This window comes from Callithrix jacchus, chromosome 7 (assembly GCF_049354715.1).
Source record: "Callithrix jacchus isolate 240 chromosome 7, calJac240_pri, whole genome shotgun sequence".
In the NCBI taxonomy this organism is placed as follows: Eukaryota; Metazoa; Chordata; class Mammalia; order Primates; family Cebidae; genus Callithrix; species Callithrix jacchus.
The window spans coordinates 60,536,562-60,553,857 of NC_133508.1; the positions used below are offsets into that span (position 1 = coordinate 60,536,562).

A 17,296-nucleotide genomic window follows, 5' to 3' on the forward strand; every position below is an offset into this window, starting at 1 on the left:
CTCAGTGTAAGGAAACTTTTATTTTTAAATACTTTGGAAAGCTCTTTTAGAGCAGTATAAATGAGTGCCTGGGAGGTTTTGTTCCAGAGCCTTGCCCCGTCACTTGCTCTTGGTGGTCCTGATGAACTCCTGGACCCTGTAGAAGATAAGAGTTGGAGACCTCAGCCTCTTGGTCGGTGGAGCCCTTGGCCTCATGCCTGGTGGGCTGAGCGGGCCCAGCTGGGCTTTGAGGTAGGGGAGGCCTTGGCGTGGCCCCAGCAGCTCCAGGGCCCTGGGTTCCTGCCAAAGGCTGGAGAGAAGGCAGCTGCTTCTCTTTTCCTGGTCCTTGGTAGGGGAGGGTCCTCAGGCCTGCGCACCAAAGCCTGAAGGATTCTGCTTCTGCCAGCGCCAGAGATCTTCACCTGCAATACATGAGGTGTGTGCTCAGGGCCCATGGTGGAATGCAGAGCCTCCCCCAACCTCACAGCCCACCCTGGGTGGGTGTGCCTAGAGCTGATCAGCCCCTCCCTGGCCCCTAACTCTGCAGGGGTCAGGCCAGCACTCACACATCCTGTCCAGCCCTAAAGCTGCTGTCCACCCCAGCTCCTCGTGTGCCAGGCTGGGGTTGGCATAACAGGCTGCCACATCACCTTCCCGTCGTGCCACCACCTTGTATGGGATCTGCAAGACAGGAGGTAGTTGGAGCTTAGCTGAGCAGGTCTTTTAAGAACAGAGCAGTGCTTTGCCCACAGGCACCTGGTGCTGGGTGCTAGGCAGGGTCAGGAGACTGGGCAGTAGCAGGTGCCCACCAGAGAGTAAGTGGGAAGGGCCAAAGCTGCTCCGGTGCTAAGAGCTAGGTGGGGTGGGGGGCCTACCTTCTTCCCAGAGGCCTTCTCCATAGCTTGGACCATCTGCAGCACTGAATAGCCTGTGCCCGTGCCCAGATTGTAGATCTGCCCCGGGGAGAACAGGGTTTATGGAAGGTGCTGCACTAACCACCGTTCTGGACCCTTCTGCCTGGATCTGCCCCCTCCCCTCCCTCACTTCTCCCTTCTCTTCCTACCCGGCAGCCACACTGCTCCTTCAGCTTCCTCAAGGCTGCAATGTGGCCCTTGGCCAGATCCACGACATGGATGTAATCCCGGACGCCTGCAGAGGAGGCAGGCATGGGAGTTTGTTTCCCCTGACTCTCCCTTCTGGCTCCCACTCCTAGGTCCCCCAGTCCTTGGCTCACCCGTGCCATCCTCTGTGTCATAGTCATTGCCAAAGACATTCAGGGCCTCCCGTCGCCCGATCGCCACCTGGAGGTGGAGATCAGGTCAGTTCCTCCCAGGTCCCAGGCACCAGCTGTAACCCTAGGGCCACTCCTCTGTCCCTTCCCTTCCGCATTACCTGGGAGACATAAGGCATGAGGTTGTTGGGGATGCCCTGGGGATCCTCGCCGATGCAGCCAGAGGCATGGGCACCTGTGGGGTTGAAATAGCGCAGCAGCACTGCGTTCCAGGTCTGTGGGATGTAGGTCAGGCAGTGAGGCCAGAAGTGCAGGCCGTATGTCCCAGCTGAACCCAGAGCCCTCTTCCACATCCCCATGCCAATTTGTTTTGCCGAGACGGAGTCTCACTATGGCCCAGGCTGGAGTGTAGTGGCCTGATTTGGCTCACTGCAGCCTCCGCCTTCCAGGTTCAAGCAATTCTTGTGCCTCAGCCTCTGAATAGCTGGGACTAGACCTCATCACTATGCCTGCCTAATGTTTATTTTTAGTAGAGACAAGGTTTCACCATGTTGGCCAGTGTGGTCTGGAACTCTTGACCTTAGGGTAATCTGCCCGCCTCGGCCTCCCAAAGTGCCGAGATTACAGGCGTGAGCGACCATGCTCAGCCAGTTACCTATTCATTATCTCTAGAAACAAGCAGGGGTGGGGCCCTCTACTGCGACTGCCTGAGCCTTAGCTTCCTCCATAGTGGGGGGTTCAGAATCCCACTCTTGGGCTCATGGTGGGCCCTGACGAGTCTATCAGTCAGTGAAGCCAGCGTGCAGTCAAGGGGGTTCTCACCTTGTCTGCCTGGCACAGGTCCCGGATCATTTCCTCGATGAAGAACTTGGACTTGCCGTAAGGGTTGGTACAGCCACCCGTGGGGTGGGCCTCATCCAGGGGCAGGTACTGGGGGTTTCCATACACAGTGGCTGAGCTGCTGAACACGAGGTTCTTCACCCCATGGGCCCTCATGATCTGGCCATGGAGAAGTGGCATCAGTGGCCTCTGCCTCACACATTACTCCCATCCTATTACTCTTTCACGGGAGGATGGGGCTGAGGTTATGGGCACTCTCATTTACAGATGGGGAAACAGGCTGGGAGGTAAAGATATGCGTCCAGGATGATACAGCTTGGGCTCTGTGTTTGGCACTGCCTCCCAGGCTGGGGCCCAGCTGGATACCCTTGTAGTGTCCATGCCTTGCCACATGCCTCTCACCTCCAGAAGCTGGATGGTCCCAGTCAGGTTAACTCTGTAATAATCCAGAGGCTTCTGCACCGACTCGCCCACGGCCTTGAGCCCCGCAAAGTGGATGACCGCCACAAAGCTGTGCTGCAGGGGTGACATGGTAAGAGTTTGCTCTACTGGCCTTAGTCCTTGGCAATGCCCCTGGCCTGCCTGCCTGCACCCACATTTTTTTTCTTGACAGCTCGCTCTGTTGCCCAAGCTGGAGTGCAGTGGTGCCATCTCAGCTCACTATAACCTCCACCTCCCAGAAGCCATCTTCCCATACCAGCCTCCTGAGTAGCTGGGACCACAGGCATGGCCTACCACACCCAGCTAATTTTTGTATTTTTCTGTAGAGATAGGCTTTCACTGTGTTGTGCAGGCTGGTCTTGAACACCTGGGCTCAAGTAATCTGCTCACTTCAGCCTTCCAAAGTGCTGGGATTACAGGCGTGAGCCACTGGGCCCAGCTGGCACCCACCTTTTTGAAGAGACGCTGTAGGGCTGCTTGGTCCAAAATGTCCATCTCCTCAAACTCCACAGCACGGCCTGTCAGCTCCTGGACCCGCCGCAGGCTCTCAGGCATGGAGCCCCCTCCTGGTGGGGCACATGTAGGCCACATCATCATGAAGTGGCGTGCTGTGTTCCCAAGGACAAGCCAGACACACATCCCCCACTCGGTGGTAGAAATGGAACCCAGGGTTTTGCTTCTGCCATCCCCTCAAGAAGCCCCAGCCCCACTGCTGCTCACCACGAAAGGCGTTATGGAAGTTGTCAATGACCACAGGCGAGTAGCCAGCCTCCAGCAGCTCCAGCACCGTGTGGCTGCCGATGTAGCCAGCCCCACCTGTTACCAGCACCTTCTCTGCCATGGCACCTGGCCCAGGATAGAGAGTCTCAGAGATGGGTGAGGCTTAGAGCTTCCTTATCCCTGGAATCTGGCCCTCTAAGCTCACTTTGAAAGAAGGTGGCAGTGTGCCCTAGGTACCAGGATGGCTCAGAAGTCAGCCCTGGGGCAAGTTTGGATGCCATCACTTTCTGGCCTTAGGCTTTGAAAATCAATTAGCCTCTTGGCCTCAGTTTCTATTGGCAGCAGTGTGCCCTAGCTACCAGGATGGCTCAGAAGTCAGCCCTGGGGCAAGTCTGGATACCATTACTTTCTGGCCTTCGGCTTGCTAATAATAATTGTATAAACATCATGAGGCAGTGTGGAGGTTCAATGAGGTGACCTTAAGGGCCTGTCGCAGCAGAGCTGGGGAGACTGACACACAGGCACCTTGTTTTCTAGTTCCATTTGTCTTGGGGTTGGAAAGATGGAATCTGAGGATCCACACTTCCTTCTCCAAAGTGACTGAGGACTGCAGAGTCCTGGGCAGAAGGAAAATGGCAGTAGGATTCGGACTCCAGGGTCCCAGGAAGGGGTTCTGTCAGCTCAGACCCAGGCCTGCCCAATGCCTCTGCCATGGCTAGGTATAAACTGGTTCCTGGCCTCAGTGACTAATACCTCCTGCTCCAGGCGGCGCCCACCCCCTTTTCCTCAAGGGTCAGCTGGGAGGAAGCAGGAAATAGATCACATAGCCTCAAGGGTGAGGTCCTTTGCCAGGCAGGCTCAGCCTCTGCCCATGCCAGGGCCAGCCCTGCCACTTCTGGCTCGGAATTAAGGATCCCGCCCAACTCTAGGCCGCCCTGGGTAGGCCGTGTAGACGTGGACTTGGCCAGGTGTACACCTCCACCCTGAACAAACTCTGCGGGCAGAAAGGGCGGGACCAGGAGGAAGCCACAGACACTGAGGCCTTTCATTCCCAGCGTCCGAGCCCGCTGCCGCCTTCCTCCAGGCTGCCTCTGTTCCCTTCTGAGCTCACGCAGCTCCAACCCACTGGACCAAGAGTGCTCTGCGTGCCAGGCTCCGTCCCAGGCACTTCTGCGTGATTTTCCTGAATTCCCCCAGCATCTCGGTGAGGCAGGTGTTATCGCTGGCACTTTACAGATAGTAGTTTGCCTTCAGTCCCACAGCTGGCGACAGCGGGCTGGAATCCGGATCTCCAGGCTCGCAGCCCGGCCCCCTCCCAAGACGGCTTGCCCTTCCCCCACCGCTCCCTACTGGACTCTGCCCGCCACGCCGAAGCCGCCCCCACCCTCGCCTCGCGCCTGGCGCGGACCCCTAAGGTGGTCGCAGAGAGGTCCTGGGAGGCAGGAAAGCTGGTCCAAGGCCGGCTGCGTCCCCGACCTGCGAAGTGACCTTGCTCAGCCCTCGCCCCCTCGGTTTTCCCAGTCTGTCTGCTGGAAGGGAAGGGGCGCTGGGCCCTGAGCACTCGAGGACGGCTGGGTCTCAGGCTGGGCGTTGGGCCGTGGCGCGGAGCGGGACCGAGCTAGGAGTCCCCAAGCCGGGAATGAATGAACCCCAGCGGCCCCAACCCAGGAAGCGGGGAACTGGGACGGAGGGACGCTGTCCTCAACGCGGCCCGGTCCCTCGGAAATTCCCTGGCTACCCACGGACTCCCCGGCCCTCGACGAGCCCACCCGGCCCTTCATTCCGCCTCCCGAACCTGCTCGGGTTCCCGCGCCCCGCGCTGGCTCCAGAGGCACCGCCTCCCGCGCCCGAGTGGCTGGCCCTTTAAGTGCTGACGGCCCACCCCGACCCCGCCCCTCCACGCCCCCAAAGAAACGTGTCACTCGGGTTACGGCCACTACGGGGACGACGGGAGGACAAAAGGCCTGCGCGCGGTGACGGCGACTGCGCCGCTCGCGCCCGGTGAGGGCGGAAGTGGGCGGTGTTACCCCGCAAGGGACGACGCTGGCGCCAGGTCCCCGAAGCGGGCGGGTCTTGCTGGTGCCCCGGGTCCCCGCGCCAGCTCGTCCCAACCCCTAGAAGCAGCGCCGCGCTTCCGAGGGGGTAGGGGACAGAGGGTAGGGAGCCCGCGCCTGCGCCCCCTCTGACCCGCAGGTTTTCAAACTTGCTGGTGTCTGAATTCAAAATCTTGAATTTCCCAATCCCACGGGACTAAGGCAGGAGCGGGGTCTCGGGTCCGTGGTGCCGGGAAGTCCAGTTTGCAAATAAACCAAAGAGCTGGAGGAAGCTGTCAGGCCACACTAGAGGTTCCAGCTCCCTCGGCTCTCAGCCTTACCGCGGCCCCCACCTGCCGGGAATGGTCTGCCTACACTTTGCCTACCACGACGGCAGGTTAGAAAGTGATTGTTTACAGTGAAAAGTGGTAGAGATAGAGAATAATATGCACCAAATGTGACGTACTGCGTGATGAAACCAGAGCAAAAGGGCCCTAAATGCACGAGCACTCAAGTGTTCCCCGCGGCTGGGAATCAGCGCCTGCCCGCAGAGCCCGGAGCACCCACAGGTGAGAGCTCCCGGTCCTGTGAGAGCCAGGGAGTGACTGGGCCGCCGAGGCCCAAAGCAGGGGAGTTTGTGCAACAGCCCGGGTCACAGAGGCAAAGGTCAGAAACAACCCCACCGGGTGCTCAGGCCAGGAAACTCTTGCAGGCAGCCTCCTGAGTAAGCCACTGAATTCGAGTCACTATGGATTTGGGGCTGAGGTGGGGAAACAAGGAGGGAATACAAAGATTAATAAACTAGTTCATAGTCTCCATTTTCCTCCCAGAGTGCAACATGGTAAAGTATTTTCCTCCTCCAGACTCATGTATACACACAGCTGCACAACCGAATGCTGGAATGATTCTGTGCCATTCAACCTTTAATTACATTAGCTGTTTTCAAAAATCACATTCAGCATAATTTTCCAGAGATGCTGGAGTTGGCAGAAGCTCTCCACTTTCCGCAAATGGCCTCTGCCAGCTTGGGAAGAACGTCCAGGACCTGTGTCCTGAGAAGTCAGAGTGCAATGGCCCCAAGGGCATGCCAGGGTGGAGCTGTGTAGAGGTGGCCCGCTTGCAGATTCCATCCAGAGAGGAGACAAGGATCATGCCAAGTAGGGAATGGGGTTTCCACATGTCCTCAGGCATTCAACTCGTGGGCCAGGTCTGTGTGAAGGACCTGAGGCCAAGCAGCTCCTCCTGCCCCTTGCCTGCTTTCTGCCAGGAGAGACCTCTGTGTAGAGCTGGCTGTGAGGTACCTGCGCCATTAACATTCTCATTTCCGTGTCCCCATCCATGAATCATCTGTGTGTGCTCCTATTTCTTTTTTTCCTTTTTTGGGATGGAGTCTTGCTCTGTCTCCCAGGCTGGGGTGCAGTGGTGTAATCTTGGCTCACTGCAACCTCCACCTCCTGGGTTCAAGCAATTCTCCTGCTTCCCCCTCCCAAGTAGCTGGGATTACAGGTGTCCACCACCACACCCAGCTAATTTTTGTATTTTTAGTAGAGATGGGGGTTTCACCATCTTGGCCAGGCTGGTCTTGAACTCCTGACCTCGTGATCCACCCACCTCAGCCTCCCAAAGTGCTGGGATTACAGGCATGAGCTACCGTGCCCGGCCTTGTGCCCCTATTTCCATACCGTCCCCAGGGCTTCAGGTGGTCAAGGGCCTCAGAGTTTACAGGTAGCCTGAGCCACTTTGGAGCCAGTTTTTCTGTTCAGGGCTTGACAGATAAAGTTCCCAGCTTCCAGAACCTTCTGGAGATTCACACCCTTTGAGAAATAAGTTAGAGGATGCGGTAAGTTATGGTAAGCCCTCAACACCAGGGAAAACATCAGCATGGACAGAAAACTGTTGATACTGAAAAAGTAAAGGTGAAAATAAACAGGCTTTTACCCTTGACAGCGGGACACCAGCTGCCAGTGAGCTCCTGTCTATCTGGCACCTGGGTTATTCCTCTGAGTCCCCCTCGAGTAAGATGTCCAGTCTATATAATGGTTTGTAGTGCCATTACCAGGGCACAGATCCCATCAGTCTTGTTCAGTGCTCCCTCTTCAGGGCCTTGCACAGGGCCTGGCCCACAGAGGTAAAAAACTGATATTCAAGTGAGGATGGTAAGGCAGAGAGGGAAGAATAAAAACTCCAACTGAAAGGGCCAGGCAGAAACCCTCTGTTCACAGAGTAGCTCATATTTGCTGATGTGCACTCCATGCTCAGCTCTGTGCTAAGCATTCCGCATATCTTTTTTTTTTTTTTTTGGAGACAGAGGTTTTGCTCTTGTCGCCCAGGCTGGAGTGCAGTGGCACGATCTCAGCTGACTGCAACCTCTGCCTTCCAGGTTCAAGTGATTCTCCTGTCTCAGCCTCCCAAGTAGCTGAGGTTACAGGGGTGCACCACCATGCCCATCTAATTTTTGTATTATTAGTAGAGACAGGGTTTCACCGTGTTGGCCAGACTAGTCTCGAACTCTTGACCTCAGGTGATCCACCTGCCTGGGCTTCCCAAAGTGCTGGGATTACAGGTGTGAGCCACTGGGCCTGGCCCTCTACATACGTTTTCCTTACTTAATCCTCACAATGGCTCCATGAGACAGATGCTATTTTATTCCCATTTCTTAGGTTGAGAGAGATGAAATAATGTGTCTGATTTCTCATAGCCTGTGAGTGGCAGGAGTAGGCTTTAAACCCAGTTCAATCATATCCTCAAGCACAGATGCTATTCTGCTTCCATTCACCACTGAGGGCCCTAATGGGCCCTGGCGGATCCCTGGCAAGCTAATGCCACTGTCCTTATTTTACACAGAACAAAACAAAGGGCAAGAGAGAACTGACTCGTTTCAGGTGAACCTGGCCCTTTCCAGCGCCCCTTCCATGTTCCCTGGTGCCTCCTAGAACTGAACTATCAAAATCACCCTGACACCCCAGCCTCCTTGTGGCCATGGGTGTGGCCTCACTCAGCCCTACTCTCACAAACATTAAAACATTAGATCAAATATCCATAATCCCCAGTACCCTCCCCCTCCTTTTTTTTTTTTTTCAAGAGACAGGGTCTTGCTCCTTCACCCAGGCTGGAGTACACAGGCAGGATCGTAGCGCACTGCAGCCTCAAACTCCTGGGCTCAAGTGACCCTCCAGCCTCAGCCTCTCAAAGTGCTGAGATTACAGGCATGAGCCACTGTGCGTGGCCAACCCTTTTCCTCTTTACTACTCAGCACCTTAGCAGTCCCAAATACCCGCATCTGCTTTTGTTCTCAGCTTCAGGCTGAGCCCTGGTCAGTTCAGGGCTGTCACCACCAGGGGGCGGGCGGGCTTACCGTGTGAATGCCCAAGCCCTCTAGCATGTAGACCAGGTCCTCAGTGGCCAAGTTTCCCGATGCCCCCTGTGCATAGGGACAGCCTCCAAGTCCTGCCACAGACGAGTCAACGACACTCACTCCCATCTGGAAACATAAGGATGATGAAACACAGTTGTCACTGGGAGCAAGAACCCACAAAGCTGGGCCTTGCAAACCTCCCAATAGTCTGTTGCCTGAAATTCCAGAGTCATTCTTTGGTGTATGATTCTGTGGACACAAAAGTCCCACTGAAAGACAGTGCTTCTCCTTTTAGTTTCTGTTACACTGTTTCCTCTGCCGGCAGTATCTTTCCTTTCTTGGTGGACTCTCACCCTTTAGGTTCCAGTCTAAACGCCACCTGTTCAGGGAGACCTTTTCTGATCACCAGCCTAACCCACTCCCAATGCTGAGACCCCTATTGTTTACTGTGGTTCATTAATTACTCCCCAGCCCCCGGCCGCTTACACCCCCACCACCTCCAGGCTGCTGTCACTCCGTCCGGGCCTCACCACACTAGAGCCACATCCCATCTTCCCAGGTCAGTCGCTTCCTACTCTCCCACTCTCCCAGATGACTATTTCACTATCTTCTCTCTTCTTAAACCTCTATCACCCCCTTCCCCATCCGAATTCTCATCTGCTTCTTTATGGAAAGAGATGGAATCAGAAGAGACTGTCTCCATTGACTCCCATTGTCTCATCTACCCACCTGCCTGCATCTGGGCCTACAGACCCACGGTCTCTCATGCTGCCTGGGATGGACCCCAGGCTCCCAGCCAAGGCCAACCCTTCCACTTCAGCGTGAGGCCCATTCCTACCTGCTCCAGCATGTGCTCCAGTAACCCTCTCCTCTCTCTCCTGCAACCTGTTCCTCGCCTCCACTGGGTCATCCTCACACAGCAGCCTACAATCTCTCCCATCTTTTATAAACCCTTTTTGGGACCCTCCAACCTCCCATTTCTTTGCTCCCGTTCAAAGCAAAGTTCCTCAAAAGAGCTGTTCCCACTTAACATCTGCCATTCTCACTTGAACCCATTCAAAATAGGTTTGAGTCTCCACAATTCCTCCACTGAAACAGCTCTAGTCATGGTTACTGGTGGCCTCCTTGTAGCTAAGTACAAAGGTCAAGTGTCTTCATCTTTGCACTTGACTCTCCACATCATCTTGGACACTTCCTCCATGTGGCTTCAGGGCTCCACATCCCCCTGGTTTTCCTCCTATGGTGCTCTGGCCTCTCCTGAGGCCTTGATCCAGTCTTTGCTGGCTCTTCTTCACCTCCCTGATCTCTGAAGGTTGGACCCTTTACTGCTCACTCCTCAGACAGCTTCTCCATCTCCACTCACTCCCAAGTAACTGCACCCAGGTTAACATACCTGCCTATAGACGTCTCAAGCTTCACAGATCAGAATACAGACGCCTGAGATCCAGTCATGCACCTGTGCCCTCCAGGTTCCCTTGCCATATCTCTCACCTGGATTGCTGTAGGCTCCAAACTGGTTCTTCTGTCTTTGTCTTTCTACAGTGTATTCTCTATACAGCAGCCAGAGGAGCAGAGGAGCCTCTTTTTTTTTTTGAAAGGAGTCTTGCTCTGTTGCCCAGGCTGGAGTGTAGTGGCATGATTTTGGCTCATTGTAACCTCTGCCTCTCAGGTTCAAGCAATTCTTGTGCCTCAGCCGCCCAAGTAGCTGGGATTACAGCTACTCTCCTGCCACTATGCCTGGCTAATTTTTTAGTAGAGATGGGGTTTCACCATGTTGCCCAGGCTCGTCTCGAACTCCAGACCTCAAGTGATCCATCTGCCTCGGCCACCCAAAGTGCTGGGATTACAGGTGTGAGCCACCGTGCCCAGCCAAGGAGCCTCTTAAAGGGAACATTTCAAATTATCTCCCTCCCTGCCCCTGCTAAAGACTCTGTTAGCTTCCCAGCTCAGTCTAAAAGAGTCAAAGTCCTACAAGGCCCCACTGGATATGGCCTTCTTCTAACCCTGACATTTCTGCCCCTCTCCTCTGTCACACTGCTCCTGCTACATGCCTCCTCATGTTCCTCTTCCCCTCCCTGCTAGGGGTCTGCAGATCTCTCTCAGATGCTCCCTTCTGAGTGAGACCACTCTGCAGGAAGACCTGGCACTCCCTCAACCTGCTTCATTTTTCTCCACAGTGCTTATGAGCACCTGCCCTGCTATAAGCTTATTTACTATCTGTCTCATCTTACTAGACTTTCAGCCTCATGAGATCAGGGACTCGGTTTTGGTCACAGCTGACTCCTCAATACTGAGAGCAGAGCCTGGCACACAGAAGGAGTTAGGTTTTAACAGGTGAATAAGTGGTCTTACAATTTGTAATTTACATACCTGTAATCTTCCATCCGTCTTCCCCACCCACCATGACATGAGCTCCCAGAGGGCAGGGACTGGGTCTTGTTTCTATCATCTAAGTCAGCACTTAACCTGGCACATCGATCCATATTTCTCAAATAACTGATGGAAGAGGGAGGTCAGAGGAAGCTACTGCCAGACCTCACATAGCTCACTGCCAGACCTCACATAGCTCAACCTGTTCCCTGATAAATTTTCAAAAGGGGGATTCTGAGACATCAGGTGCCATGAGGCAGAGGAGCAGGAGTGTCTTGAGCCTGGTCAGGAAGAAGTTTTGCCTCAGACTCACTTCAGCTGTGCAGAAATCCCCTTTACCTGCCTGGCAAGCCATGGGAGAGGAAGTCACTCTCCCTACCTGCCTGGCCAGTAAACGCATGAGCTGAAGGAAAGCCCAGAAGCAGGGGAGGGTGTCACAGTAAGCTGAGAAATGAGGGGACCACAGAGCTACCAACCTTAACCTTGACGGCCACAACTCTGAGGAAACAGGCCCAGAATGTAACAGACTCACCTGATTCAGACATGAACCTCTAGGGGATAACTGAGAGGAAAAAAAGGTGGCTGGGACTGCCATCACTATTCTAGAGATGGAAGGTTAGGTTAGTGCTACAGCAAGGTCAGACACTAACAATGCTCCTTCCATCTGGCTGCCAGCCAATGGATCCCCATTGTGGGCCAGCCCACAACAAGCAAACCTCAAGGGAAACCAATTCTGAGGTCTTAGGTCAATCCGTGGGGAACGGCATTAAAGCCTCTCCCTCTGACTGATGACCTCTGCTGGCCTCTGTACCTCCTGTCTCCTCACCTGCTTCCGCTACACACATGCGCACACTCACAACCCTGTATGTTGTATGAGTTCTCCCTGAACCCCCATCAGTCCTGAGGTGCAGTTCTGCCCAGTCACCTTTCGTCTTTCCTTGCCAGCGGCTTACTTTATGTCCTTCAAGCTTCGCTCAGGCCTCTTCTGCATATCCTCCCTGATCTCCTCAGCTGGGATGGGGCCCCTCTAGGCTTCCTGAGCCCTGTGCTTCTTCCCTTCATGGCATCTGTCATAATGCAGTAGGATTACCATGTAACTCCCTTGACTATCTCCCCAACACAGAGGTGTACACTTCACATCTGGGGATCATGACGATTGTGTCCACCATTGCCAGCCCAGGACCTGGCATACTGGCATCAGTAAATGTTTGCTGAGAGAATAAAAGATAACAAGCTGTCCTGCCCACCACGACCTTTGGGAGAATGAGCATATGCCTTTGATTACCTGCAGGGCCATCAAGGTATTGGCCAGGGCTTGGCCATAGGTGTCATGGCAGTGGACAGCCAGGGCAGCCGGAGGCACTTCCTGCATAACAGCAGACAGCATGTCTTTCATGATCCCTGGGGTACCCACACCAATGGTGTCCCCCAGGGAGATCTCATAGCAGCCCATTGAGTACAACTTCTTGGTGACCTAGGGAAGCAAGCAGGTACTTGGAGGATACAGAATCCATGAGCCAGGGGATCCAAGCACTCAGAAGCAGGGGGCCTGTGCCTGGGTACTCAATTCTATGTCTGAAGTACTCAATTCCCACAGGATCACGTGCTCCTCACAACTCCGACTGGGAATGATGATCCTTATTCTATGATCAGGAGGCTGAGGCTTAAGGGGCAGAGCCAGCCGCTGGAGCCAGCTCACAATCCGGAGGCTCTAACCCCTGTTCTTTCTTCCCTGCCTGTGTTCCTCAGACTTCGATCCTTCACTTACCACTGTCACACGAGACTGGTAGACCCAGGTGCTGGAATCAGTGAAGTTCATTCCTTTCATGTAGTTTTATCCTCAGCAATAAAATCCATAAATTATGAGTCTGAGATGCTAGTTATATATATTTTCTTTTTTTGAGACAGGGTCTCACTCTCTCACTCAGGCTGGAGTGCAGTGGTGTGATCTCGGCTCACTGCAACCTCAGCCTCTCAGGCTCAAGCAATCCTCCCACCTCAGCCTCCCAAGTAGCTGAGACCGCAGGTGTGTGCTACCATGCCTGGGTAATAATTATAATATATAAACTATATATAATTTTTTTTGAGATGGAGTCTTGCTCTGTTGCTCAGGCTGGAGTGAAGTAGTGTGATCTCAGCTCACTGAAACCTCTGCCTCCTGGGTTCAAGAGAGTCTCCTATCTCAGCCTCCCAAGTAGCTGGGATTATAGGCACCTGCCACCATGCCCCGCTAATTTTTTGTATTTTTAGTAGAGATGTGGTTTCACCATGTTGGCCAGGCTGGTCTTGAACTACTGACCTCAGGTGATTCACGTGATTCAGCCTCCCAAAGTGCTGGGATTACAGGTGTGAGCTACCGCACCCAGCCAATAGTTATATTTTTTAATAGAGACACATCACTATTTAAATTTTAGGAGCCCACCCATTTGCACACCTCTAAAACCACTGGAAAATGGGAGCAGTATGTGCCTCACCCAAGGAGCTGCTGCTGGCACAAGGCTGCTGGACAATGTGCCGTGGGATGTGGCGGGGTTAGGGGACCAGAAGACACCAATGATCTGCTAGATAAGTGAAACAGTGATGTCACTGCCCCCAATAGTCTTGAAGAGAGTGGGGCGGTAGTGGCTGGCCTTTAGGGGGCGGCAGGGTGCAGGGGAAGGAGCGGGTCTTTGAAATAATGAGATGCTGGGTTAAAGTCCTAGTTCTGCCGCTCACTAGCTGTGGGCCTTGGCAAGGAACTTAACTTTTCTGAGCTTCAATTTCTGCTTCTGAAAAATGGTGATGACCCTTTGGTCATATGGAGAGGACTGGTAGTAACTAAGGCTAAGACCTGGAACAGGGCAGCTGCTCTCAAGGCACAGTTGCTACTGCTACCATTCCCCCTATCTGGATGCCACCAAGTATCCTGGGAAGAAGTGGGCTTTGGATGGAGACAAAATGAGGTTTGAGACCTGATTTCAGCATTTGTAACCTGTATGGCAAATTATATAGTGTCAGTTTCCTCAACTGTAAAAGGGAATAATAATACCCAATTTGTACAGTGGTTTTGGAGACTAAATGACTTAAGTTCTTGGGCTGGTCAAACACAATTCCTGTACTGTGTTCTTCTCAGCATTGACCTGGTGACTGTTGAGGACATCAGGGTTGTGGCCTTTCAATCACTGCAAGGAGCTGTGGGAACTCCTGGGTAAGGAGCCCCTCCTCAGAGGATCACCTCAATGACCAGACTGGAAACTGAATAGGAGGTTTTCAGGCTAGGGTAGAGGCCAGGGACTTCAAGGACTACATGTCTGGCTAGGAGGGGGCCTCCAGGGAGCAAGGGCAGGGCTGTGCTCATGTGGGATGGGGCGCTTACTGAAGGCGCTGGTTGAATGAATGAAATCAGGAACCTTCAGGAAAAGGTGGGGAGAGAAACCTCAGGGGCATACAAGGTGGCCAACCCTCACCATACCCCTCCACCCTGACACGTGCACACACCTCAGCTACTTTAGCCGGGGAGATCTTCCCTTCATAAGGGCAGCCAAGCACACAGGAGATGTACCTGTGGGAAAACAGGGGAGGAATGAGGTCAGTGTCCTGAGCTCTTTGGCCAGCAGGGCTGAGACAGGGCTGTTTAACAAACATTTCTGATCAGTATGCAATCAACAACTGCAGCTGGGCAAAGGGCAGGGTGGTACAACTCAGTGCCAGGAGGAGGCAGTAGAGAGCCATGGCAGGAAACTGGGGGACAAGGGACCTACAGTTGAGGAAGCAGAGGTTGCACAGGCCTCAGGAGAGGCAGCCAAGGATTGACAATAAAGCAGAGGAGGAGAAGCTAGAGAGGGCAAGGAGAGCAAGCAGCTGGGTTGTACGGTGGGGAGATGGAGCAGAACTATGTGTCAAGGGAGCAGGGGCCAGTACTTCCAGGAAGAGACCAAGGACTGGGTGAAACGAAACTCAGAACCAGAGCTGAGTTGGATATGAGTCAGTAACAGGCTGGGATGGCCTGAGGACCAAGGGATGAGCTGCCCCAGGGAGTTGCTAGAGGATTCATTCATTCATTTGCCTGATATTTACTGAGTTGCCTGTTATGCGCCAGTGATTTTTCGGTGCCGCAGAGCAAAGACGGGAAATGACAGGAATAAGCGGAGAAGGCCAACTGTAGCGAGGGTCCAGGAAAGACCCCTCTGAGGACAGGATGTTGGACCCAAGAGAAGGGGGGTCTGTGAGAAGAGCATTCCAGGCAGAGTCAAGAGCCCCAGGGAAAGCCCTGAGACAGAAGAGCCAGGCGTGTTCCAGGCAGAACAAAGGATAGCTGAGACAGAGAGAGCAAGGGGCAAAGAAGTACGAGATGAGGTCAGCGAGGTGGACACAGGTCTGATCATGGGTCTTGTGGGCTATGGTAAGGAGTATGGGTTTTGGATCTAGACGACTTCTATTCCCACCTGCCCTGTTGGAGCTGAGGTGTCTTTAAAACCCTTTAGAGTCAATCAAAGTATTCTGCATATTAAGAGGCATAATAAATGTTCAACAGATAAATAATTTCAGACTCAAAGATCCCAGTGTACTTTTCCATTTTAATGCTCCCACTTATTCTCCAACCACTGCTTAGCAAGAGAAAGGTAAGTGAGATGCTGAGGAAGACACAGATGTGGGAGTTGGGCCAATGTCACTGGAGCCCCTGCTTCCCCATTCATCCACCTGCCCACCAGTGACTGAGTGCCCACTGTGTGCTAGGCCATGAGCTGGGAGAGCAGAGCACCCCAGGGACTGGGAGAGATGAGGGCTTTGCCCTCATGGAGTGCACGGTCTAGTTAGGTGGGGCAGGGAGGGAACTTTAAAGGCAGCTAAGTGCTACATTAGAGGACGTCCAGACACTATGGGGTCCCAGAGAAGGGCGCTAACTCCAGCTGAAGGACTGACTGGGGCAGCTCCTCAGAGGAACTGACTCCCACAGGAAGACCTGAAGGATGAGCAGGAGTTATCACCCAGAGCATGATGATGTGGAGGAAGTGTTTTTTTTTTTTTGAGACAGAGTCTCACTCTTTCGCCCATGCTGGAGTGCAGTGGCATGATTTTGGCTCACTTCAGCCTGGATCTCCCAGGCTCAGGTGATCCTCCCATCTTAGCTTCCCAAGTAGTTCGGACTACAGACACATCTCACCATACCTGGCTTTTTTCTTTTTCTTTTGTAGAGATAGATTTTCATCATGTTGCCCAGGCTAGTGGTCACAACTGCTGGGCTCAAGTGACCCACCCACCTTGGCCTCCCAAGGAAGGGTGTTCTGAGTCCATAGAAAGCACATGCAAAGGCCCAGAGGCAAGAGAGAGTGGAGGCATGTGACGAACAGAAAGAAGTTCTAGTTGGGCTGGAGTGTACCATGCAGAGGAAGCAGGGGCCAGAAGGGAATGTGAACAATTGGGCTACAGAAAATAGCTGGGACCAAATCATGCAGGGTGTTGTAAACCTCATTAAAACGTCTGCACTTGGTTAGTCACTGAAGGGTTTTAACCAGGAGGGATGTGATCAGATGTGCACTTTTGTGTTTTGTTTTGTTTTGTATTTTTGAGACAGAGTCTTGCTCTGTCACCCAGGCTGGAGTGCAGTGGCACTGATTTTGGTTCACTGCAACCTCTGCCTTCCGGGTTCAAGTGATTCTCCTGCCTCAGCCTCCTGAGTAGCTGGGATTACAGGCGTGTGCCACCACACCCAGCTAACTTTTGTACTTTTAGTAGAGACAGGGTTTCACCATGTTGGCCAGGCTGGTCTCGAACTCCTGACCTCAGGTGATCTGCTCGCCTCGGCTTCCCAAAGTGCTGGGATTATAGAAGTAAGCCCAGCCCAGATGTGCATTTTTGAAATATCATTCTAGCCACAATTTTTTTTTTTTTTTTTGAGACGTAGTCTTGCTCTGTGGCCCAGGCTGGAGTACAGTGGAATGATCTCAGCTCACTGCAACCTCCATCTTCCAGGTTCAAGTGATTCTCCTGCCTCAGCCTCCCGAGTAGCTGGAATTAGAGGTACCCACCCATGCCCAGTTAATTTTTGTATTTTTAATAGAGATGGGGTTTCACTATGTTGGCCAGGCCGGTCTCAAACTCCTGACCTCAGGTGACCCACCCACCTTGGCCTCCCAAAGTGCTGGGATTACAGATGTGAGTCACTGCACCTGGCCTCTGGCTTCAATTTGCACAGTAGTGTGACCTTACAGTAGACTATTCACTGGGCCTCGGTTTTGTTATTTATGAAGTGGGGATAACCTACTCCCTGCTGGGCTATTGTGAGGTTTCAGTTATTATAGATAACACACAATCCCTGGAACTACTAATATTAGAGACGTGATGTTG

At 53.4% G+C, this 17,296-nt stretch overlaps 2 protein-coding genes across 9 annotated transcripts in view; both read right to left on the reverse strand.

The window, feature by feature from the left end:
* GALE (UDP-galactose-4-epimerase) lies at positions 1–7,059 on the reverse strand. 7 transcript variants are annotated; one of them, XM_078330727.1, is made up of 12 exons: positions 5,399–7,059; positions 3,737–3,828; positions 3,212–3,337; positions 2,942–3,057; positions 2,453–2,566; positions 2,033–2,209; positions 1,372–1,485; positions 1,214–1,280; positions 1,043–1,128; positions 855–932; positions 546–660; positions 1–401 (listed from the first exon to the last, which is right to left on the reverse strand). In XM_078330727.1, exons 3-12 carry the CDS (start codon positions 3,330–3,332, stop codon positions 343–345), a joined length of 1,047 nt encoding a protein of 348 aa, XP_078186853.1. In that variant the 5' UTR covers positions 3,333–3,337; positions 3,737–3,828; positions 5,399–7,059; the 3' UTR covers positions 1–342. The 7 variants fall into 7 exon arrangements, with proteins under 7 accessions (XP_078186853.1, XP_078186852.1, XP_078186854.1 ...); XM_078330726.1 differs by lacking the exon at positions 5,399–7,059 and adding an exon at positions 5,007–5,050; XM_078330728.1 differs by lacking the exon at positions 3,737–3,828.
* The window catches only part of HMGCL (3-hydroxy-3-methylglutaryl-CoA lyase), a 24,175-nt gene continuing 13,025 nt past the window's right edge, over positions 6,147–17,296 (reverse strand). For both annotated transcript variants that reach the window (XM_009000629.5, XM_009000627.5), the window contains 4 exons: positions 14,447–14,510; positions 12,255–12,443; positions 8,600–8,725; positions 6,147–7,058 (listed from right to left, as the gene is read on the reverse strand). In XM_009000629.5, the coding sequence (XP_008998877.2) occupies positions 6,957–7,058; positions 8,600–8,725; positions 12,255–12,443; positions 14,447–14,510 (481 nt within the window). In that variant the 3' untranslated portion in view covers positions 6,147–6,956. The remainder of the gene's footprint in view (positions 7,059–8,599; positions 8,726–12,254; positions 12,444–14,446; positions 14,511–17,296) is intronic.